The sequence below is a fragment of the Carassius carassius genome, chromosome 45 (assembly GCF_963082965.1).
Source record: "Carassius carassius chromosome 45, fCarCar2.1, whole genome shotgun sequence".
Lineage (NCBI taxonomy): Eukaryota > Metazoa > Chordata > Actinopteri > Cypriniformes > Cyprinidae > Carassius > Carassius carassius.
The window spans coordinates 22,987,503-23,013,470 of record NC_081799.1 but is presented as its reverse complement, the minus strand read 5'-3'; the positions used below and the strand labels follow the sequence as shown (position 1 = coordinate 23,013,470).

At 37.7% G+C, this 25,968-nt stretch overlaps 1 protein-coding gene across 1 annotated transcript; it reads right to left on the bottom strand.

The window, feature by feature from the left end:
- Positions 1–92: 92 nt before the first annotated feature.
- LOC132127760 (protein strawberry notch homolog 1-like) lies at positions 93–25,968 on the bottom strand. Its single transcript, XM_059539837.1, has 32 exons — positions 25,617–25,968; positions 24,501–24,617; positions 22,200–22,301; positions 21,029–21,365; positions 20,193–20,293; positions 19,996–20,092; positions 19,652–19,812; positions 13,751–13,884; positions 13,567–13,657; positions 13,321–13,482; positions 12,250–12,385; positions 12,039–12,144; positions 11,789–11,942; positions 11,517–11,699; positions 11,327–11,424; positions 7,349–7,494; positions 6,972–7,169; positions 6,330–6,506; positions 6,047–6,219; positions 5,811–5,942; positions 5,589–5,724; positions 5,336–5,448; positions 5,181–5,252; positions 5,001–5,100; positions 4,827–4,901; positions 4,228–4,374; positions 3,761–3,855; positions 3,572–3,658; positions 3,348–3,485; positions 2,356–2,432; positions 2,050–2,243; positions 93–1,222 (listed from the first exon to the last, which is right to left on the bottom strand). The coding sequence occupies exons 2-32, from the start codon at positions 24,612–24,614 to the stop codon at positions 1,080–1,082; spliced, it is 4,179 nt and encodes a 1,392-aa protein (XP_059395820.1). The 5' UTR covers positions 24,615–24,617; positions 25,617–25,968; the 3' UTR covers positions 93–1,079.

Below are 25,968 nucleotides of genomic sequence, written 5' to 3'. Positions count from 1 at the left end.
CTCGTTCATTCCTTAGTAGCTGAAAAATCAAATTAAATACATTATGACTGCAAAAAAAGAAGGGGTTCCCCTGAAGTAAAGACATTTTGAAATCGAGGTAATCCACAAGATTTATTGGTCATATGCAAGAGGTAGAGATCTTGCAGTCAGTTCAATTTTACCATAGATTATTTGTACAACAGATCCATCAGTAGTGCAACTCGTGCAAGGATGAATGAAATTGTGTTCAGAGTGCTGTGACATCTACAATTCAGCAAAAACATGACATTTCAGATATGCGACTATACATCAAGATATAGTAGAGTCCGGGCGTGTGTCAAACTCACATTTACAGCAGAAATGAGGTTTTTGTCCCCAATAACACGAGTGACTGCAAATCATTAAAAGCAAGAAATAGAAAAACGGAGCAAAAGCACTGACTAATGTGGCCCTCTGTAGAGGACGTTCCAGTTTACAAATCGACTCAAACTGAAATGCTGGAAAGCCCCGAAAACCTGCTGACCCACTTTCATAAACTAAACAAAATCCAAAGGGTTCGGCAAGCCATGCAACGTCTCTGATTCAATCGTTTGGGTTTGCACCGCTTACACCAGTCGCGTTCCTGCTTTCAAATCATGGACTGTATTAAGTGGTCAACAAGCAACATCATGCCCAAGACATGCTGGGTCAGAAAGCTGAAGGTGGGGACAGATGGAGGCCAGGAGAGAGGAGAAAAAGAAAAGGGAAGATAAACTAGATTGTGAGCAACCCCTGAGCGCTGTCCTGTGTACATAGTAGTGTGTGTGACTTCATAAAGCCACGCATGTTGATGGAAAGCACAGGCCATGATTTAGCAGACTGGAGGTTGTGGAAAAGGAAACGTCCTGACCAAGTATCGTCCAGTTTTGCCCCTTTCAGTGCAGTTTCCTGACACACAGAGCTCTGATTCTGTAGCTCCTTTGGCAAGAAGTCCTCTTTGGACATGAACCCTGAAATATTAAATACGACACAAGCACTGTCTTCCTCGCGGCGTGCCTGAAGAGTGGCTGGCTGGCTTATGATGCCGCATCTGCCCTAAAGCAAGGGGTGTTTGTGTCACGCTATGTGTTGACTGTGTGGCTGATGCTCTGTGGATGGAGTTGCTGCCACATCTGCTGCTGCTGCACGGCCAGCTGCTGAGACTGATCTGATGATGAGAGGATGTTGATCAACGGCGACACGCAGTTGGCGGGAATGATCAGACCTGAGAAGAAAAAAAGAAAACGGTGAAAAAAATAATAATAATAATAATAACTTTAGGGCCCTATTAAATCCATTTAGTTTTTTTCCCTATGTTGCATTTGATTTGATTTTTTCTGTTTTGTTAGTTAAATTAAGGTTTGCTCTTTGGCCTGTTTTGAAGACACCTTGCACTTTTGTCACTTTAGCACTTTTGTATACAAAAAATAAAACACATTTTTGATAGGCTTTTTTGGCCTGATTGCATTTTCTCCAGTGTGTGGACAACCTCGATGATTATACTTGTTTGTTTTATGCACCTGAAAACCCATTGGCTCTTTTTTTTTTTTTAAATGCACAATTTCTGCTTGACGAATTAAATAACATTTTTGCAATCATAAAGCATGTCTAATTCATTGAAATGACAACTTGTAAAGGTTAAACAAAAAAATTATTCTTATGGCTAATGAAATGTTTTATCCATTTTAACATTCCTTTTTAATGGTTTTAATTCAATTGTACTGATCAGAAAGCATGTCTAATCAACTGAAACAATTTATTGTTTTTACATTAACAGGGACCTATGAAATTAATCCCCCCCCCCTGAAATACTGTTGCGCTTTAATTGTTCTGGACTTATGATTGAATACAAATTTATATTGTGTAATCAAATGAAGGCATAAAATGTTTACTTAGATTAAATTTAAAATGAAACGAAACATTCCACACAACAGCGGTTTAGTTAAAATTAAAACATGGAGTAGTTAGTAAGTTTACTATTACTTTGAGAAGTACACTCTGCTGTACAATAATAAAGTATTTATCTGTACTTGTAACTGTTTGACAACCTACCCACAATTCTCTGCCCGTCCTCTGTTCTCAAACGTACAATCTGCATCTTCACATTGGATCCGCTGACTGAAGACAGCACGCCCTCCACTTTGGTCCACACACTGAGGACAGAGCCACAGAGGACATAGTAGGTCCTGCACCGCAGCCCGATCTCACACTGTAGCCCCACCGACACTTTCTTACAGTTCCCTCGCCTGTCAAGTAGAGAGTTTCTCATGACAACATTTTCAGACTTACCAAATCAAAAGTGAAACTGCATGTTTGTTTCTATTTTCCCTTCTGAAATGACTTAAAAGAAGCACCTACCAGTACGCGTGCGAGCAGACATTCGCAGAGGAGCTGTACTGATCAATCCAGTGCTGCTTGGCGTCATCAGAGAGGACCTATTTTGAGAAGAGAAGGATTAGAGGCTGTACGAGCTGAGGAAATAACATGAAACTGTCTGCAGGATGCCAAAAGAGGCTAAAATTAACATTCACCAAGCACCAAATGAGAAATCTTTTTGATTTGCGATATTGACTTTTAGAAGTGGTTTAATCTGCATGATAACATTACCCTCATTATAGCCATGCAGAAGTTCTCAGAACATTAGACATGCAGCTGGGAACCCTGAAAGTCATGTGACGAACAATGCTGGTGTTAAACACTTGAAGATAAAATTCAAGATGTGATCATGACTGTCTGTAATTAGTCCAATGTGCTGCTTGAAAACGGAAGATGACTCAATCTCAAAGCAACTGACAAAAAGCATGCTTTCTATTTTGGGATATTTTTAAGATGCGGTTTCACCTCGAGTCTAGCTAGAACAAGCTGTTTCAAGTGACACAATAACTAGGGTGTGACGATCTGTCCTCTTTTTCACGGTCAGGTCCTAGCCAAGATTTCTAAACTGCCAAAAACTTTGTTTTCTTTTTAATGTATTCAAAAGTCCTCATACATAATGTGAATGCATATTTGCATTGCTTTGACATTCTCTGTACATCCTTGCATGCCATGCTTTGTCAATTATGTACAACGACTGAGCACTACTTGTCAACCTACTTTGGTCATATTAGCTTTAACAAGTATAAAAACAATGGACATTTCAGGCAATTTAGAAATCTAAGCCACGGCATGTTTAGGTAGAACTAGAGGACGTGTGGTCAACCCTATAATAACCAGTGAGATCTCTTAATAAAAATATTGACTGAACTAATGGAAAATACATCGGAATAAATAAAAAAAAAGCTCATAGATTATAATTTGATGCCAATGATTAACCAAAAACATAAAATGCAATCACTACAGTAATTTAATACCTTTTTACTTCTCTTTTTGATGTCCACATAAGTCTCCAGTTTAACTTGTTTTCCTATATTTGGTCTGTACACCATAAAGAGTCTCTTTCTGGGATCGACCTCCTTTATTAGGATGGCAATTTTCTTGTTATTCCGCACCTTGAGATGAAACAGAATGCTGTTAGGTTCAGTAGTTAATTAATTGAACGTGGGGTGCATTAAGGGGAAACAAAAAGCTTGTTCACCTGTACATAAAAGCCATCATCCGGTCCGTTCTGGTCGGCCCAGACATGGGTGGCATCCTCCCATGACATTCCCCGCTCCACGCTCACCTGAAGACAGGAGCAATTTTTGCTCATCAGCCAAATGTGACATACATAAACGATAATTGCATCACAATGATGCTCATAAACATGGACACCTATTTTACATACTGTATAGAGCTCCACGTGCCCTGAGGTGGAATATCCTGGCGTCAAGAATTTCTTTACATCAACTTTCTTCACTTTCTCATCTCCAGAGCCCAAATCTGCAAACAAAACATACATTTAATTTGAAAATGTGAACAAAACAAGCTCATTTTAAAGTCTAAAATGGTTTTCCCTACATTAAAATGCTGGCAAAAGTAGTCGGAATGCACACAGGTTAATTTTGAGCTACAGGCAAAAAAAGTGAAACATTTTGGTTGAATTTGAGGTTTTCACAAAAACTAGTTTATTAAGCCTTTGCGCCTAGCAGTCCCAATGCTCAAAATAGTAATTAAACATCTAAAATTATCTTTTGGTTGACAAATTTATATTGGAGTTTTATGGCCTATGGTCCAATATTTGTTTCATTAGAACTTCCAAACTGAAGTCTTTATAATATTTAAGACTTTAGTCATGTTAAAAGATTTTCTTACCTAAAATCCCCATATCGTATCTTCCACTCTTTTTAGCATTCTGAATGACAGCGCTCAAAGTGTCAGAGAAATACTGAAAGAGAGCATTTTGTTGATGGACCTCCATTCCAAGAATCCTGTTCAAGAACTTCCCGATGTTGTTGTAGTCTAAAAAAAAAAATAATAATAATTTAATACAAGTTATGTGGCATGAGAAAATGAAAACTTGGCAAGTCTAAATTACTTCAGACATGTTTTATTTAATATTTTAAATGTCTAGAAACATCCAATGAATACATAAATGCAAGCGATTTAGAGACCAACTGACATTGGATTTTGCTCATACAACCGTAATGAGTTTATAATATATTGAGCCCATACTAGTAAAAGCTGTAGAATTAATTCATGTTTAAGTTTTTCTTTCCTGTGACGGCAGTCATTCATAATCTTGTTTTCACCAAGGTGATTTCCGTTTTCTGTCCCTAAATTTAATAATTCTTAAAATGATAATTAAAACTTTTGTTATACCTTGCTATGGTTTTAATTTGAATTTAATGCACCCTGAACATTTTGGTTGAAAAGAAAAACCAAGGATCAAAATGACTCTGAAAATCACTCACCTTTGTCCAGTGAGAGGACACCAGATCTATCCTCCACATTTATCAGTCCCACTCCAATTAAACCATTGCGGATTTCTGAGAATAAAAAAAGAAAAGAAAATACAAGCCATTAAAATAAATTAACAGTTTTCCAGTGACTCTTTTCTTCCCGTTATTAAAAACAATCAACTGTACCTTTAAAGAAATCTCCATCAAAGTCAGCAGGTGGAGACACTAAAGGAGAGTCCAGACTGACAATAGACTTCATAACTATTTCCAGAGCGTTTCTGCCATACTGTAGATGAGAAAAGACATCAGCACACAGTCCAACAACAACTCTATTTAATACTGACGGTGTGTGTGATCTAATATTACTTTGTTGTCAAAGTTAAATCGGCTGAGATCCCTCGTCTCTGTTGCCCTTCTGTCTCCATGCGTTAACGCCCCCTATTTGAGAAAGACAAACACAATTAAGCATACAAAATTAAAACTGACCCCATTAGAGTGCAACATGTGCACAAGGGACTTACCAGGCTTTCTAGACGTTTGGCAACAATTGAGGCGAATCGCTGCTCCCCAGCAAGTTCAGAAATGAGGAACACATACTCAGGTGCTGTGACCTGGTTGGATCGGTGTGTTCGACCTGTTTGCAAAGAATCCAAAGATTTTGTGAACCAAGAATTATACTGTATTAATAGATACACAGAATACTTATAATATTATACACATACAAAAACATAATAATGAAGATACAATAAATAAAAATAGATACTATGTACCCACCAAACTGCTGAATAGCTCTGTCAGCACTCCAGGGCAGCTCTAATGTCATGTGTACCCTCCTCCTCTGGTTCTTCACTCTGCGGTCGGCTTGAAGTGAAATACCAGAGCTAGCAGCCTCTGAGATAATTGCGATGTTCTACCAAGGTGAACACAGAACTACTTAAAGGTTGTTCATAATAATCAAAACATTACATAGATGTGGGTAAAACCAAAGCAGCATACCTTATCACCATCCATGAACCTCTGCTTTTCCGTGAGGTTTAAGATTTCCACTGGAACATCAAGTTCTGATCGAGACTCATAGGAAATTCTGCCATCGTCATTGCTGACTACCCTGCCTTTGCGGCCAGTCATCTGCATTGCATAAGACACACATTTAAAATGGCATTGTTTTAATTAAATACAGTGTTCACAAAATTACAAGTGGCCTTAAAAATAGTCTTTATGAAAAGGCCAACCTCTGCAACATTATCAGGGCCTCCCAGCTCATCGATGAGTTCATCAAGCGTGTTGGGCGGCAGATCCTCTGCCAGCTGCTCCAGTTTCTCCAGCAGGTTCCTCTTCATCTGCTGGGCATCTTCAACAGCATCCTGACTGGTTACATAGCTGCTCTCCTCTGGCTCACTTTTGGCTTAAGAATAATTATTTAGTGTGGTTATTAGTATGGGTATACATTGGACAATGACCTTCATCATACTGCTTTACTGAACAACTTTCAGTTGTAACTCACTGTTCACTTACCTACAGCAACCGTGTTGTTGGAAGGTTTGATGGCGGGGGTTGTAAAAGTGGGTCTGGTTGTTCCAAGCCCGGAGGCTAACAAGGCACTTTGAATAGAGTCTGGATCAATGCTCTTTTTCTTCTTTTTGTTCCTCTTGTCTTTGCTCTTTTTAGTGTCTTTTCTGATGAGCCAGGGATCTAAGTTTCAAACAGTTGTCAGCATTTGAAAATTAATATGGTATCAACATTGAATTCAATTAAGGTGGAAAAAAAAAACACTATTGTCTTCTTTGGAGCTGCTTATTGCTAAACTGGATTAATTTTATATCTGATTAACTTTGCAACATTGATACAGTTCCAGAACAAAAGTGTATCAACGCTGAACTGACCCAAGTTAAATAATGACAGTATTGTCTTCTGTAGAGCTGCTTAACAGCTGCAACATTAACAATGCTCATTTCCTGTTTATCAACATCAAGCTGCTTGATGTTGATAACTTTGTATTATCATAGTCTGTGAGAAAAGGGCCCATTGTATAAAGTGCTACTAAATATAGAGGCTTGGGTGTAATAATTTACAATGTTATTTACTGTGGAATTGTAAGTTTATGAAAAGGGTCCATTGTATAAAGCACTATATTAAAAAATGACTACAGATTCTCACCATCTTCCTCATCCTCACTGGAATCATCCTTAAAAGGGTTGAAGTCATCTTCATCCTCCTCCCCTGAGCTTAACGACTTAAAGCTGTCATCACTTTCCGCATCTTTGTCCGAATCATCAGAGTTGCTCTCGTCTGAGCTGGTACCAGACAGACCCCCAGATTTACGAGCCTTCTTCACTTGCTGCTTTGTTTCTGGACCTGCAAACACAAGTCACCCACGTTGGTTACACACCCTCATTTTCAATACGAGTAATCCAAAAGCTCAAGAGGGGTTTTACTTCCTCCAACATCAAAATAAACTCAGTTTCAGAGTAAAAACTGCTGCTAAATATAACAAGGAATCACTACTGTGGTTTCCATATGCATGTGAATAGTACCTTTTCGCTTTTTGCCCTTCTGCTCAGAGGATGTCTGTTTAGGCGAAGGCGTTTCCTTCACACTTAGGTCGATACCTAAAAGACTGAAGAGTTTTTGTCTGTCTGGTGCAGGAAAATGCTTCTCTACCAGGGACTGCAGTACACCCCTTTTAAAAAAATCATGCATAGATACTTTCAGTTAAAAATATAATTGAAAATGATCCTTTGTCCATTTTCATCTGTTACAGACTTAAGCATGTATAAAAGGAATTATTTTCCTTTAAGAAAGAGTTCACCTAAATATAAAAATTTGCTTACAATCAGACCATCCAAGAGGAGTTTGTTTCTTCATCAGAACCAATTTGGAGAAATTTAGCATTATATATCACTTGCTCATCAATGGATGCTCTGCAGTGAATTTTGCTATAATTCTAAATTTCTATAAACCTGTTCAGATGAACAAAAACTCTTGGATGGCCTGAGGGAGAGAACTAGGGCTGTGCGATATGGACAAAAAAAAACCTATCACGATTTTATGATCAATTTTGCTATTTCGATTTTAAATCACGATTTTGACACACACAGACATGCTTTACAGTCATAAATGCATTCAGTATAAATTGTAAACATATTTCCAAAAGAAAACCAATGAGAGCTTTATCAAATGTCTCTAGAACAGACATAAGTCAAAATAATCACTAAGTAAAGATGTCAAACAAAATGTCTAGACATATGGAAAAAAATAAAATAATAAAATAAAACAGTGTTCAGGGTATTTTTTTTTCTTTTTTTTTTGCCATGCATTGGTCATAAAGCTCACTGTAGCAGTGCGTATTAGAGTTGTTCCGATTCCGATACTAGTATCGGAAATATCTCCGATACCACAACAAATTCTGGCATCGGCATCGGCGAGTACATGAACCCATATACCGATCCGATACCATTTTCAAGACCTAGTTATGAACGCTAGCTTTGCCTAACCGCTGCACGGTTCCTCTTCGCTGCTCAGAATGCATTGCAAACACAGGACGTTGTGCTGTAATGCCACAAGCAACCCCTGTGTAGAGCAGCGAAGAAGAAATGAAAACGCGTTAGCAGCACTGATCTATATATGACTGGATCGCTCATCGCGTTCTAAATTGCCAACAGACAGTGAAGCCGCTTCTATATTATAGATCAGTGGTTAGCAGTATGTCCGCTGTTTAGCAGTATTTCAGACTGGACCAACCAGACAGTAAAACGGCGACTAGGGACCAAGACGGTGCTGAAAATTTTAAAATGTGATGATACCAGCGTCTCTGTAGAACCGGTAGTATGTTTGAGTATATTCGTTACCCGCAGGCGCGTTCAGTCGCTTCCGTGTTAGTCTAAGCGCAGGGCTCCAGACTGTAGCCGAATATATATACTAGTGTCTGTGAATAGTAAACTGCAAAATACTATTTAAATATTACTCCTGCAAAGTCTACATCTCTGTAGGAGACGGGCGCAGATGCACGGGAGCTCGCTGTTTTGTGGCCTCTGCCGTGTGTCACTATATGAGGACATGAACGCATAAACCGTCACTTCATGAGAATTTAACGTTTCATTTGAGAAAACTGTCATATCATAAACACAGACACTCAAAGATCTTCATGGCGAGTAAATTGACAATATATTAAGCTACTGTTGTAGCCTACAGTAGATTTAGCTACGTCTCTATGTAGTAATAATACGTCTCTATTAATAATAATAATTATGCCTAGACGGTTGCTTGTTTTTTACTTGTTTTGTTGTAAAGAGATTATCTGATTAATATAGAATTTTTTATATTCCTAGACTTATTTGTTGCAGTTTTTTATACACTAATATTGTAAAACTAAAATACTAAAATACCTTTTTTAGTTTGCGGTGTTAGATTTTTGGCTGCATTTGAAGTTCTTTTTCGCTTAAGAAATTAAATAATATTACTGTCAAATTCATGTCAGATAATAAATACTGTAATAAATACAGTAGATAACCATGTATTTGTTCATGTTTTATCAAGGGATAAGTCTGGAGCACACCATAAAATAATTCTAACAATTTACAGAGGGCTAGTAGTATATACAGCTGTATATACAGATACACACCCAGGTATCGGATCAGTACTCTGTATCGGCCGATACCCTGAGCCCAGGTATCGGAATCGGTATCGGGAAGAGAAAAAGGGTATCGGAACATCTGCAGTGCGTATACAGTAAGTTATGTGTACGCGGTTCAGAAGCAGCAAAGAGAGCGCATTATTGTAAAGTGAAAGCACATTAAAATAATGCACAAGCACAAATCTATCGACTCGCACCAGTGATGCGCGAGTCAATGTATTAATAACCCGCACCAGACGGATGTTTTCGACTAACCCGCCCGCAACTCGGACCACAAAATTGTACCCGACCCGCATTTTTAAAAAGCAGTAAATGCTCACCGTAGCATCATTGGGCACGTAGGCAAAACTAACTAGGCAAAAAAAAAATAATAATATTATAATTTTGTCAAGAATTATTAAATATCGTCAGTAAGCTCATAATTTGTACTAAAATAGTCTGGTCTGGCTATGTCTATTTGTATGTTTCTGCAAGGTCAGCAGACATTGAGGCTCGGGTTTGTTCTGATCAGAGCTCGTGAGCGGAGAGCGCATTTCTGAATATCCCGCTCTGCTCGCTCATTCCGTGGGGTCTCGCTCAACCCAGAATGGCCTGCTGGTTCGAAAATATGCAAGGAGTCATTTTATTGTTTGGTAATAAACTGGTGTTTTCTGTGTCAATGCAAAGATGAAGATGACGATGCGGCCTCGCCATGAACGCCAGAGAGAAATGCACATTTCATATGGATTACATCATCAGAGAGTAGCCCATTTATTTTGGTTTGACTATTTTCGTTTAAAATAAGACATTTCAAGCTTTCTGTAATATATAGCCTATATTTCTCAAATCTGTGAGGCACACGTTGAGTTTAGTTCACATGCAATGCAAGTGATCCTGCCGGCGCCTTATTACATTGTCTGCTAGGCTATATATTTGCTTCTTATTTATTAAATACGGGCAACTGATTGATAAAACATGGATCAAAATTAAGATACAATTTATACAAAACGAAAATCTTTTAAAAATAGTTTTCCAGAAAACAAAACTTAATGAAGTCGTCAAAATCATGTTTTACCAAAAACAGCAACATTGCTCCCCATGCAGTCTTCTTTGCCGCCTCCATCTGTACCTGCAGACTGAGCTCGTGCGTCATCTTCATGCCAGTTATTCAGCCAATAAAGTGTAGGCCTATGTATTTCAAAAATGTGTCTAGTACTATATAAATGACAAAGGTTTAATAGGCATTTTTATTTCAAAGGACCCGAACGACCGCGACCTGAATATCATTAAAAATATTTTTGGATGACTCGTAACCTCGGGCAACCGCTCATTTTGCATCAACCCGCGCATCACTGACTCGCTCGCAGATTTCCTTTGCTCCGTTAACAAAACCAGATGCGCGTGCACAGATCATTGACTGTATAAGGCTCAGATATATGCTGCCTTACAACGTGTCTCCTCTCACTCAACCTGTGTCCTGTGCACTCACAACTCTCTCTGTGCTCACGCACAAGATATTAAATCTTTTCGCACCTTTCTATTTATAACCTTTTCTGTTCTCATCTTTTTACTGCGTGCAGTGGGAACGTTCTGATCCGTTAACATGGGCTCGAAAAAAAAAAGCCTACGCATCACAAAGTGTGTGAACCTGGAGTTAGGTATATGCCCAGTCTGCTCTGTTCTCACGCTGTACTTAGGTGTGCTGCATCCCGATTGGTTCAGATAACATACTGTGGGAGGTCGGGGCTGCAGAAAATCGTGCTATAAAGCGATTTAGAAAATCGCGCACACTAATCGAAATCGATATAAAATCGCGATTTGAATCGCAAAGCCCTAGAGAGAACATTTTCATTTTTGGACAAAATATTAAAACTACTTCCTGCAAATGTATTACACTCACTTTGCAGTGGAAACAAAGTCATTGAGCTCGCCTCCTCCCTCCTCCAAGGCCTCAAGGGTCCGAGCCTCTCCAGTTGACTGAAGACCAATCACCACACACTACAGAGAAGGTTAGAGATCAGCACAACCTATATCACTGTAATTCTTTTTCTATGAAAGCTTTTTTGTTATAAGAGAATGTTCAATCTAACCTTTCCATTTTTAACCTGCTCTCTGGCCAGCTGCACCACTCTCCGAACCTTGGAGGCAATGCACAGGTACTTGAAGAACCTCTGGTGGGCGGACCAGAACTGACCCCACATGGACTTTTTCATCCGTTGTTCAGCATCCATTAGGTTGGCAGCTTGCTGGAACTTCTCTCTTGCACTGACCCACTGCAAGTTTGCAATCATTTAAAGGATTCAAAGTCACACAAAGCTAATGGCAAAACGCAATTCAGTTTTAGTTCCATCACTTTACGCACCAAGCGAACCGCTTTGTTGTACATCTTGATGTACACCTGCGTTAAGGGAACTTCTTCGATTTTAAATGTCACACCCGTGAAGCTCAGCTGTCGAGCGATGTACATTCCTCTCAGCTTCATGTCCATGGCAACAATCTCCATGGCACCAACACCTCTAAAATAAACCAATCAAAACAGGGTTGCATTCAATATTGAGGATGCATGCTGGTACTAAAAAGCAAGGACACAAACTCTGATCTGATCGACTTGCCTTCTTTCAACAGCCTGGATAAAATTAGTAAATTCCTTAAATGGAGTTCCTTCCCCCCAGATCCCAAGGCGATTCATGTAGGCCATATTGCGGGGTTCGGACGCTCCTACACAAAACATGTATGAATAGCAAAATACAGAAATAAATGCATTGGAAAAAGAAACACGAATGCACCCATGCTGACAGATACAAAACATCCACAGTCACATACCTGTAGCACTTGCGTACACAACCCGGGCTTTTGGCAGCTTATTCTGCAGCTCTAAAACTGCTAGCCCAGTCTTTGTGGGCTTGGATGACCCAATGGGACAAACATTTTTGGCTTTGTGACACTCATCAAATATGATCTAAGATGCTCAGTCAAGGGAATCAGTCACCATAGTTACCAGAGAGCTGAATACAATCACACCATGTGAAGCTTTTCATTGTGGTTCAGTCGAAGTGCAGTAATGTTCATTCTATGAATGTCAAAAATATAAATATCAAAATGAGAACTTTTGATTTTTTATATCTTTTATGATATCATGACAACTGGTGATGCACAGATGCGTTTTTTATATATATATATATATATATATATATATATATATATATATATATATATATATGAAAAACAAGTTTTTACATTTTCTGAAAATCAAAGCCAAATTAAATGTTCTTTTATTATCAATTAATTCATCAAATCTGTCTAACAGATCAACGCAAAAACTGATCTGTATATAAACATTTGAACTGGCTATAAGTGTTTATTAGCTTTTGATCGATATATTAATTTGCCGCTGAAATATGTGAAATAAGTCATAAATAATAAGTCACTGCACAGGAATATTTGTATCAATAGCCAACAATACATTGTTTGGGTCAGAATTATAGATTTTTCTTTTATGCCAAAAATCATTAGGATATTAAGACCATGTTCTATGAAGACAGTGTAAATTACCTACCACAAATATATCACAACGTAATTTTTTATTAGTAATTGTTTTTAAGCAAAACTGCATGTTTAATATAATTGCATGTTATTAAGTATCCCTAATTACTTTTTTTAGCTAGCAAGCTTCAGACACTGATGGTTTTCCTAAGCTAAACATAACGTTAAATGACATTGTTTACAAGCTGTATTATTGATGTCTTTCCACAGTTGAAATACTGAAGCTTGAACTGAGTGCCAAAACGCCACATTAAAGAGCAAAGCGTCATTCATTGTATGAATTTTGTTATAAAATTGACAAATCTCAGACTTTCTTCCTTCCTACTATTTCCTTTTAGCTTGAAAGGATACAACACCATCAAAGTCGTCTCCACACCAGTGTAGTAACTGTTTTAATCTCGTCTTGTACTTTCCCCCAGACTGGCTCTCTCCAATCAAGGATGAGTATGTGGCAAAGATCACACCTTTTTTCACACTCCCATTGTGTTTCGATGAGATCTTTCCATATTTAATCTGAAAGAGATGTGTAGAAATTTTTTTTTTTTTTTTTTACTCGAAACACAAAAACATCTTTGTTGGCTAAGAAGCACAATGTACCTTGTTTAGCGAATGGACCTGAATATTCTTTGCTCCGATGTCTCTCAAGTCCCTCTCTGCATCGTATTTCAAGTCATTTGAGACACTAAACCTGTACAGACCGGTGGTGGAAAAAAAAAACATGACTAATGATACAATTACACACCAAAAAGCAGCATGAAGGACGAAGAAAACAAGTGATTACCAGAGGGACCTTTTCCTGCCAAGAAGATAATTTTCATATATGATTCCAGCAATGGTTCTACCCTTTCCAACGCCGGCCCCGTCTCCAATCAAGTAGGCTGCTCTGTCTCCATTTGGTAGGAATGTCTCATGTTGCTGTATGAAGAGACATAATTGAAAGAAACAGATCTAAATACTGTAATACATCATTTTAGAAACTATAGTAATTGTGATTTGACCTAAACAATGAACTAATTGGTTTTATAAATGGTGTTTTTCCACTGCGTGGTACGACCCAGCACCGCTCCGTTTGCATTTCAACGGCAGTATAGTACCACTTTAGAGTGGGCGGGATTATTCGTAATAGTTGCGCCTCTACTGCTGCGACTCCTGAAAACCTTTTTCATTCTGCGTCACCCTATCAAGCGCTCTCTGGATCCGCTCCTCTGCCATCAACTAGAAGAACATCTGTACTCCATCTACAGACAATGAAATGTCGGTTGTAAAAAAAAAAAAAAAAAAAAAAAAAAAAAGGTGAGCTTGCTCAAAATGGTTGCATTCGATCCTTCGCTGGCTGTGCTTATTTAAATCTAGAGGTTCTGTTGTGTCTCTGTGTTGCAAGTTCAGTGACAGAGGAAGTGACGATTCTCTCCAGCCAATCAGTGATCAGCAGAGTTTACGTCATGTTTTGGTAACAGTACGATTCACTTGGAACCTCAACCAGGTACCAAAGATGTTCCCAAGTCTTTAAACTGGAGTCTAGGGCTGTCACTTTTGAGAAAAATTAAATTCGAATGGATATCAAATATCATGCAATGTATTCGAATATCTACATGCCCGCCCCCCGCACAAAAAAAAAAAAACTGTAGCCTATTGGAGATTCAATCACAAATGTATTAACAGTGAGTCATAAACGGGACTATCTGGATTATTATTATTTTTTTACTTAATGTTTGAAACAGCAGGTTATCAACTTCGAATATCAACTTATATGAAGTGCCACTATACATATCCCACATCATTAGGCTAAATGAAAAAAGAAAAAAATTTATAATGTTCCCCGCGGTGGAGAACACACGTTCGGAGCGCACAGACGTGCCTGGCTACTAGCTATTATTTACTTGATTTGGTCATGGGCCTACGCTACAATACGTCTAGAGTGCCCTCTACTGGATAAGATGGCAAATAATAAAATAAAAAACAAACGGTCTAACCATAGACTGTAAATAATGCACTACACATGACATTTTAAAAACCGGATATTTTATTTATAGTTCGATTACGGATATTTCACGTCATGTTCGAATGCATATTCGAATATCGAATAAAAAGTGACAGCCCTACTGGAGTCCAAGTCAAGTCTGAAGTCTTTGTAGCTGGAGTCTGAGTTAAGTCTAGAGTCTTTGGTCACAAGTCCGAGTTAAGTTTCAATTCATTTAATGGCGCACATTCAGAATCCTCATGCATTGAAATCTTCCTATTTACGAAGCTGTTTTATAAACTATAGACCAAATATATGATCTATGATCTGCTTTGAAAAAAAAAAAAAAGATGTTAAGATGTAAGGTTATTGTATACGCTTCCTTTGTGTTTTTCCTTTGTGTTTTCCTTTATGTTTTAATCCATTACCATGTTCAAAACAGTTTTTCTGTAATCAAATTCAAAAATAATTTGTCCGATCTACTATGACACTTAAGGAAATATTTGACACATATTGCAAAACCGTACAAAAAAAGTATTTCTTTATGAGATAAGTAAGGTATATTTATAGGCGCAGGCTCTAGATTTTCTTCCAAGAGAAGGTCAGAAAGTTTTTTTTTTTTTTTTATACACGTATTGTATTTTTACCCAAGACCATGTGAGAAAAAACAAATACTGTTTCATGTTCAGGGTTTTCCTGCTGAAATCTATTTTAATATTTACTTAAAAGCTGCAGGCCTATCTAGTAGGGCTGGGTAAAAAAAATAAAATAAAAATTTTATATCTTGTTATTAATCGATTCTCAGTTTTACACAACGATATGGATTCTTAAATCCCAAGAAACGATTAGTCTAGTCTGGTTTCAGTTAATGGTTGAAACATTGAAGGGCACTTCCCATCCAATACATCACAATAAGCATTGTGCTATGGTACTTTTAATATGAAACAAAGTCTCCGATTTCAGATTCTCTATTGTAGTGCGGTACTCAAACAATAAATGCTGTTTTGGCACTTTTTAATGTGGAGTGACAGATCACTGCAGTGCGATGACCATAAACATTAGTCAGATAAAAAAAATAAACTGTAGAGAGGGGCATTTTGCGAAGTATATGCACCAAATAACATTCATTATACATTTTACTGTTATTCTATGTTTTTTTATTTATGTTTGAATAAATCTATCAAGTTTTAATAACCACCATTGTGTTATTTATATATATATATATATATATATATATATATATATATATATATATATATATATATATATATATATATATAAATTACCATAAGTATAAATATTATGTAACTATTACTTTAAAAAAAGTGTAATTTTAACAAATCAGTCAATTTTAACCTTTAACATCATAGTAATGTACATTAGTACCAACTGACTTTTTTCCTTGAGAGAATTTAGCATGTACTGTACCATATATATATATATATATATATATATATATATATATATATATATATATATATATATAAATAAATTACCATAAGTATAAATATTATGTAACTATTACTTTAAAAAGTGTAATTTTAACAAATCAGTCAATTTTAACCTTTAACATCATAGTAATGTACATTAGTACCAACTGACTTTTTTCCTTGAGAGAATTTAGCATGTACTGTACCATATATATATATATATATATATATATATATATATATGGGCTGTAGCTATCGAATATTCTACCAAAAATTCCATCGATTAATCGAGTAATCGGATAAAATGTGTTTTTGCTTAATTAAAGTGCAATATTAATTATGCAAGCGAAAATAAGACTCCTGGGTCTCTTAAAATGAACAACTAAGCTCCCTTTATATAAATATATTCTTTTTAAATGCATAGAATGCAATGAATACATCAAAAATAAACATTTAATTATTACCCATTGTTTCTCTGTCGGTACTTGTACTGTGAACAATGACAATAAAGTTGACAGATGAATTAAGTGCATTTAACGCAAGCGTCACGCACACTTCAGTGTGTGTAAAGTCGCGCTTCTGCTCCATTCATTAACAGAGACACACAGAACATGCAGGATTCATTTTAATAGACTATTCCGGCTTAATATTTACAGATATTAGTCCATATCGTGATTTGATGTAAGTGCAATGACCTATTTTTGATTAATTCATTCAAAATTTGGCAAATTCCGTACCATTTCGCGTTTAACTGTAAATTCCGTTTTTATGACTGGATTCCGTGATTCCCTCCACGTTTTGTGCATCTCGGAAATCACAGGGCCTAATCACCTAGTTGTGCTATGCCAGCTCTATCTTGCAATGGACACACGCCACGATGCTCTCTTTACGTTTGCCCGTGCCCTCAAATCAAAACACTGCTGACTCCTTGCGTCTCCTTCTGCTTTGTGGGTGACGTAAACACGTTCTGTCAAATTAAAAAAAAATAATTGTGAAAGAACCTGACGTAAGATTTAAAATAAATTAAAAGAGGCTTCGAGGCAGAGGAATTTGCCTTGATAATTTTTTTGTAATCGAGTTACTCGAGGAATTGTTTCAGCCCTAATATAACAATATATATTAGGGGTGTAACGATACGCGTATTTGTATTGAACCGTTCGGTACGAGGCTTTCGGTTCGGTACGCGGTACGCATTATGGACCGAACGGTTCGTTGGACTAATTAATTATATTTGGAAAAAAATAAAATAAAATTGTGAAATATAATGATATGCGTTCAACAAGGTAGCCCAATAACCCAAACGACGTAACAGGCAACGCCCCTGACACCCCCGAAGAAGAAAAAAATACCAACTTATATGTTTATGTTAGGCTACTCAGTCAGGTGCTCGCTCACTCAGTAATACACGCTGAAGGCTCGTTGCAAAATGGCCAATCCAAAGTGCACCCAAACACCAGACCTGTTGGTTATTGGAGGATCTTCTATTTCTGGTCTGTTAAACGCATTAGCCATTTTGCAACGAGCCTTCAGCGTGTACTGAGTGAGCGAGCGCCTTGGGCCTTCACAGGACGCGGTATGCGCGGCGCTATAAAACCCATTCATCTCAATGGCTTGCTCCGCGCAAGGACATTTTGTTGCTGCGTCGACCAAAGCGCAAGCGCAGCGGTGCGCATCATTTGCGTGCTTTCACGCACGCCGCGGTCAAAGTTCAAAATAGTTCAACTTTTGCCGCTGCGCTCTGTGACGATTACCAGCGCGACCAATAGGATCCAAAACAAGCACGGAAATCAAAAGGAATGAACGGCTAGTACAGTACTGTGTGTGTCAGAATTTCCTGACCTGTACGATACAAGTTTGAGGTAGTATAGGGACATCGTCAGGAAAGCTGTGTCATGGAGACATATCTCCATTCAAGGAACAACAGACTATGATAGAGCTCCCGCTAAAAGTTTTTAAAACTCCGCCTACGCCATAGCGCAGCGCAAATCGCGTTGTATCTGAAGGGCACGAAGCGCATACCGTGTCCTGTGTGAAAGGCCCACTCTGTAGTGGAAAACGTAGGTTTTAAGAACATGCTTAATGTAATTGAGCCCAGTTACAATATTCCTTCACGAGCCCATTTCAGACAGACCGTAATTCCTGCTTTGTTCCAAAAAACATAAGCCCTATAGAGAACCAATTGAGTAAAAACACACTCAATATAAAGAGTTATAGAGTTCCATATAAAAAGTTACATCTTTGTATTTGTTCATAACTACTACAATAATATAACATTTTAATTTTTTTATAAGGAGCTGTTTTTGTTTTATACAGTATGCTGCTAAGAAAACACCATAGAAGATGGGTAAACAATAGCTCCATCATTGTTCAATGTAAAAAAAACAAAAAAAACATACTTTGTTAGTTTTAATAAATAAAACATTTTTTAAAAATCAAGGAAATGTATCTGCTAATTTTTTCTTTTTGCTGTATCTAAAACGTACCGAACCGTGACACCAGTGTATCGTATCGAACCGAACCGTGAATTTTGTGAACCGTTACACCCCTAATATATATATATATATATATATATATATATATCTATATATATATATAAATCTATAGCGAATTGCAAGCTTATGAAAATAGTATCAAATCCTGAAATTTGTTCTGAAAACCCAGCCCTACTATCAACAATAATCAAAACGTTCTCATCCTGAGCAGAAAAGAAAGATATCTTAACAGTTTCAAAGTTAAAATTCCATCCTAGCCATCTAACACGGATAATTTGGCCTACATATTTCTTAGCCTACAGATTAATAATGCTAAACGTCAAAAATATCTCATCACATCTGGTTTGAATAGCTCGTCAAAGTCATAGATTATAGATAGAAAAAAAGATAGTAAAGAATATAACTATTTGCAGGAGTGTTTTTAAGCTGGGTTTTAATGAAATTAAAATGTTTTTATTTTTCTGTTTTGACGCGTTGCTCTTAAAATGGTGCTGTGTGTTACGGCTTTGGGCCTGGTGGATGGCGGGGTGCAGATGCGGTCCACTTTCTGAATGTCAATTATATAAATATCCAAGGATAAAAGACTCAAATTGTATTAAAAATATTCACGAGTCAAGTCTGGAGTCATTTCAGATCGAGTCTGAAGTCTATAAAAATGCGACACGTGTCCCAAGTCACTAACTCGAGTGCCCATCTCTGCCAGGTACTGTACCCAGCTGAAACCGTGCTGTACCATGCAGTGGAAAAGTGCCATAAGTGGTAATAACATTTGAGGTTAGAATATGCAAAAAGGTCCAAACCTGAGCAGCATACGTGACTGCCTCAAGCTGTAGGGCAGATAACCAGCCTCTATCGATGGTCTCCTCTGGAATGGAAAGCCGGTACCACACATCTGGTGGGTTGACACTGGACAGAGAGCTGGTCTCCACCACAGGATCAGGGTGCCGCAGTCCAATTCTCACTGAGAGACGAAATAAGATCAACTTCACAAGCTTGACAAAATGGTAAAAAAAAATAAAAACTATGGCTTAGTTGGCACTATTATTAATAAGAATCCAATATTTTCAAAGATTACATGCAATGCACAATTGCTAGCTGTGCACAATCCTTTCCTTAAGCACTCTGATAACATGATTATACATACGTTTCATTGGCATGTATTCTGCATACGTCTCTGCATGACCCAGCTCCTCCTCTTCCTCTTCCTCTGGTTCCTCTTCCTCCTTCATTCCTGGTAATTTCTACATTCAAATAAATAAAAACAATTCGAAAAATGTAGATGACAGCTTAAGTCCTCAGTGAATGTCTCATTACATGTAAACACAAAATAAATAAACTTACGTTTACAGGTGAGAAGCTCCGCATTTTCATGTCATCGTTGACCCAGATTCTTGCTACATCTTTGCTGGACACTTCCTTTTTCAAGCCATTGTTTAATTCCGCTGAAGAAAAGAGACAAAAAAAAAAAAATCACAAATATGAGACAAATATTCACACACACCCCCAGCAGCCCCACCACAACATGAGAGCACCTGTGAAAACAGACTCCGTGCACTGCAGTTAAAACCCTACCCATACCTGATCTGTTCACCATCTTTGTGGAGATCAGAATAATTTCTGAAAGGAAGAGCATTGACATTAAAGAAAAAAACAGCATGATTACATCCACACAGTCTCTCTAATCAAGCTGTAGTCAATGCTCAAACGCTATAATGCACAAGAAATACAAGAAATTCAAAACGGTTTTAAATTATCAAACAGTTATTTGGTTTAAAGCAGGGTTATCTACCTAAAACTATTGAAAAAAAACAATAATAAATTATAGCATATATGAAATACTGATTAAAAACTATTGGTATATAAATAATACTATCATAATAAAGCACACTGGTCTGAAACACTGACAAACATCTTTAAATGCACTATGGATTAAATCAAAAATGTTTGTAACAAAATAGACCTAAAAACAGGTCTAATTCTTAAGAGCATCTAAACGGCTTTAACGCCACCAAAGGTGGTTTGGTTTCTTGTTTTGACAGCTGGAGGCAGCACTCGCAAACTGGAACTCAGCATTAGATCTGCAAAGTGCCACAAAGCCGACAGCTGCATAGACAGACCCTTACAAGCAAAAAACCATCTATGATCGCTCGAGGTCCAACACGTCTGCCAGCACTCACTTGTGCCTGTGGCTGTTGCCGTAGCAACAGGTTGCGCTATGTCTGGTGGGGGCTTCAACTTCATAAGCTCTCCAAGGCTGCTTGTCTTCAGGTTGCTGGTTCTGAGAAGGTCCTTCAACCTGATCTGTTCATTATTCGGTGGGACCACAGTGCAAACGGTGGGCGAGGATGAAGAGCTCCGTTGTGCTGTTGAACTGGTGTGTACGACCTTGGTTACTGTGATGGTCTGCCTGGATGTGGTCCCGGCTGATGGTTTGGTGACTACAATTGTACCCAGGGATGGCAACTGATTCAGTTGATTTAAAACGAAGCTGGTTGTTGAGGGCTGAGGCTTCTCCTGCAAAGATGACACAGAATATACAATTAATGCGTAATTCAGAGCTTTACAGTCAAATACTAAAATGTCACACAAGCAGCAGCTTTAGACAGACCGCCTACAGTTCGCTCACTCACTGTCTGCATTACATTTCACAGAATAAAAAGGCATGAAATCATTAGTTCCAATCTGACTGACTTGATGCAACTTCCAGAAATTAATGCAAACAGTGTTTTTCTTTGTTGTTGTTAAAAATAAATAAATCAGTTCTGTTTGATTCACTTAGTTGCAAGTTAGCAGAAACTTCTAATGCAGATCATTTTCAGATTTATAAATAAATTAGGTATAAAATACTGATAAACAATCCTAAACAGCAACTATAAACAAAAACTTTGGTTGGTTTCCTCATGACATACTGCCCTTCAGTCTAAGTGGGCAGTTCTTGGCAGGGTTATTATAGTTAACTAAAATCATAAAAGATTACATTACTTGAAAACAATTAAATTTTTTATTTTAATTATTAGGTGGTACTGTAGGTTCATAGCAACCAGAGTCTCAAAAAAAAAAAAGCACTCACAGCTGGGCATTTTCAGCTGGCTAAAAACGATTCGGTGGATACGTGGCCTTAATCTTAAATTAATAAAAACTGCACTGACATAAAAAAAACTGGACAACAAATTACAAAAACATAAAATTACTAAAATTTTTACTAAAATTAAAATGGAAAATAAAATAATAATATTTCAAATACGAATAAAAACTATAATAGTAATTCAGTGACACTAAAACAACATTGGTTCTTGGCCAGAATAAGCTGCAATCTGAACTAGATTTTAAGATGTTAGTGATGCTTACCCTGATTGTGACTGTAGGAGTAGGTGGTACTGTAGGTTCAATCCTGACAATTCCAGAAGCTTCATTACGGAGACCAATGTCAAGTGCATTTAATGAGACTGACTGAAAAGGAAAAGAAAAAAGATGACTCCATTAGGGCTGTCGCAGTAAAGGATTTTTATTTGCAGTAATTTTAAGTAGCTCAATAGCGCAACATGCATTATTATTGCCATATATATAATCTGTGTGCGTATGTGTGTTACTATACAACGAGTTCATATTCAGAAACCAATGAAGCTCGAAACCAAACAGCATTCAAACTGGAAGTAGTAAACAGAAGAAAATGACAAAATAATAGTCCACATAACAGAACATAAACCTGCCAATACGATTGTTAGGCTATTGTTAGCCTATATGTATAACAGTTAGTTCTGATCCTCATATCCGACTGGACTAGAGACTTTCTATTAAAGGGTTCATATGATGCTTTTTTTTTTAAGATTATTATTTGGTGTAACAGAATATGTTGACATGCTTTAATGTTCAAATACTGTACATTATTATAGGTCCTCTATGCCCCGCCTCTCTCAAAAATGGTACACATTATGTTATTGTTGCGAACTTATTTAATATTCAGTATACAAGCACCTTACGAAAAAGAAAACACGTAAAAATCACGTTTGCAGCGGTCGTTGCATTCCTCTGTGGTTTGCTTGTCAATAGCGCGATTTTGCTATTGTCGTGACAGCCCTAGACTCAATCATCACTTGTTAGTCATCAAATGTGCTACTTTGAGAAGGAATGCTTTAATTTCAGAATTACGTAGGTCTGGGTTGACCATTTCGATGAACCAATATTGATTCTTAAATCAATCTTTGCTGTTTTCTATTGTTGAATGTACAAAACTTAGCTAAACAATATTTGTAGTGAGCCTTACTTCCTACAAGCTCAATATGGTTTGTGCTGTGTTGCTTTTGATATCTCAGCTTTTAAATGGTGTTAATACTATCACAAAATTCAATAAATAAATGTGGTTCTGGGGCTTTTCAATATGTTGTAACGGATCACTGTAGGGCCTCAGTTCAAGCGCCATGTGAACCAATCATTCTTTCCACTTTACTACTAGTTATAGCACAAAATAAACATGAATGATCATCAGAAGACATGTAATGACTCAATTCAATGTTTCAACTTCAAAAGGTGTCACAAAGCAACATTCACCTCAGGAAAGCCATTCAATATCCATAGCTCATTACTTAGCTAGAAAAACAACTCAAGAGTATATGGCATAAACATTATATGTTCTTAACTATTTAATGTAGGTTTGAATAAAATCCACTAGTAAACTATTATTTTAATATAATTAAGTTGACGACAATTTTCTTATGTGCAACTCATATTTCTGTATATAATGTTAATTGTATCTGAAACTAAATTGTGACAAAATGTAATAGTTTGGGACATTAATTTTAACCTGTAACATTAACATATACTAACTGACAGGTTCACTGTACATTTACATTTAGCAGACAGTTTTATCCAAAGTGACTTACAACAAAATCATCAATGATATCAACAAATAAGCAATGATATGCAAGTGCTATAACAACTTTCAGTTATCTTATGGCGCTTTTCCATTACCAGTACCAGCTCGACTCTCCTCGGCTCGCTTTTCGCTCCGTTTTCCATTGCAGATAGTACCTCCACAATAGTACCTGGTTGTCATAGCGACGCTGCAGGAAACTTTGAAAGCCGTGACGTAATCTTCTACGCGACACACACCCGCTACCCACACACACAGGACAATGGAGGAAATCGAGTGCATGTTGTTTTTGATCCTCGGGATGTGGCTGTTTGTCACAGCAAGAAGACAAACATTGTTTCAGGAGAGGCTGAGGGCAGCAAAACGAAACACTGCTGAAAAAACTATCTGGATACTATTGCTGGCGCGTGTAATGATGACGCAGTGAATAGTGACGATTCTCTCTGACCAATCAGCAGTCTGCTGTGTTTTCAGGTCACATTATAGTATCACCTCAGCTCGCTTGGAACCTCGCCGGAGGTGGTACGAAAAAAAGTACCTGGAAGCCGGTACAGGTACAACTTTTACACAGTGGAAAACCAAACAGAGCCGAGTCGAGGCGAGCTGGAACTGTGTAGTGGAAAAGCGCCATTAATGCAGTACACGTAGCAGGTTTTTTTTATTTTTTTATTATGTAATAAATAATAAGTATATAATATCCAGTCTTAGTTTTGAATAGGGCGGGGGTTAAACTGTGTGTAAATAAGTACACCATGTTGCATGTATACGTTTTAAATGACCTGTTGTGAAGCAGGGAGTGGAAGTGTGTCCTGAGGGTCAACATCAAAAAGATCATTAGGGCAGATTCCACTTTCACTAAGAGCAGCCAGAAGCAAATCCTGTCCAGGATCCATCGTCTAAAAGGACAGAGAAAATTTTAATATCAATCATCATAAAGATGTTGCTAAACATACATTTTTACTAACATCAGTCGGTCTCTTGAACTGCACACATCTTTAATAAAGACAATGACATAACCCCCAATTAAAAATCACATCTTTTCCATCACATGCTGTTGAATGTTATTAATGTTAGAACTTTGCGACTGAATACTTAACCCTAAACAATACTAATTAGTCAAGAAATGTACTGACTGGAGCAACAACGTGCTATAATGCTGCTAATGGCTCACCACAACATCCACCTCCACACGTGTTTGCCAAAACTGATCCAAAAAGATACTTCCTGGTCTGACTGGACGTTAATGTCAATCAGCTTGCACGTTTAGAAACCAAAGAAAACTCTAATGATCTCCGAAATTATCAAAACGTTGAGATATAATAAACTGTCGTACAACATAAGACAACCGGTGAACTAAACGTGCTGTTTGAGTCGTCAAATATTCGGCGGAGATGTTAAATATTTCCCCGAAGAACAGATCATGGGTTATGACACGCTTTTAACATCAAAATACAGTCTAGTTATTTAAAAAATAATAATATGCTGCATGTGGTGAAACATCCCCTCAGTCTTGCTTACGGTGGCTGCTAGCTAACCTAACGTTAATTTTCCTCACGATTCGTTTTATCAACCTTAACGTCAAAAGAGGAGTCAAAATGCTATTTAAATAGGCTATAACCAGGTTTAAATAATCCCAAGGACCCCAAAGTGCCAAAAAATGACATATGAGCGAATAATTTCTGTCAGTGACTTTGTCAAAAGTGCGCTAACGGCTCGCCTCAGGTTAGCTGCCTAGCGCAAGACTCCCTCAGCTTTCATACAAATAAAAAAAACCCGCAATAAAATTCAATATACCTTCGCTTAGCGGCCCTAAACCGACGGAAATTGTGAGCGTGACAAAAAAAGAGAGAAATCCCGCTGTCTGACAGCTAATTTCCAGTAAGTCAAAGACGTACTCAACACTGTTTCTATGGATCCCAAGCGTCGCGGCGGAGTGAAGGATGTCGCCGCTGCTCGCGCTGCTTGTTTTCTAACCGCCGGGCGCCATCTTTACCCGAGGCGCGTGCTGGTCACGTGACGCTGCAACCCACAAAACACTCGATTTTGCGTTCGGAAATGTTCCCGACGCGCCGCAGATGACGCGTCGCGGAGCATCGGTCGAGAGCCGACCTACGACCATCTTTCAGAAAGCCCCGGAGCCCGTCCATATGAATCGAGGTGTTTAATTATATTTTAAATTCAAAAGTAGTCGGAGAAGGAGAGCGCCGAATCTCCGTCACGTGACCTATCCCTCACTCACTTTCAGGA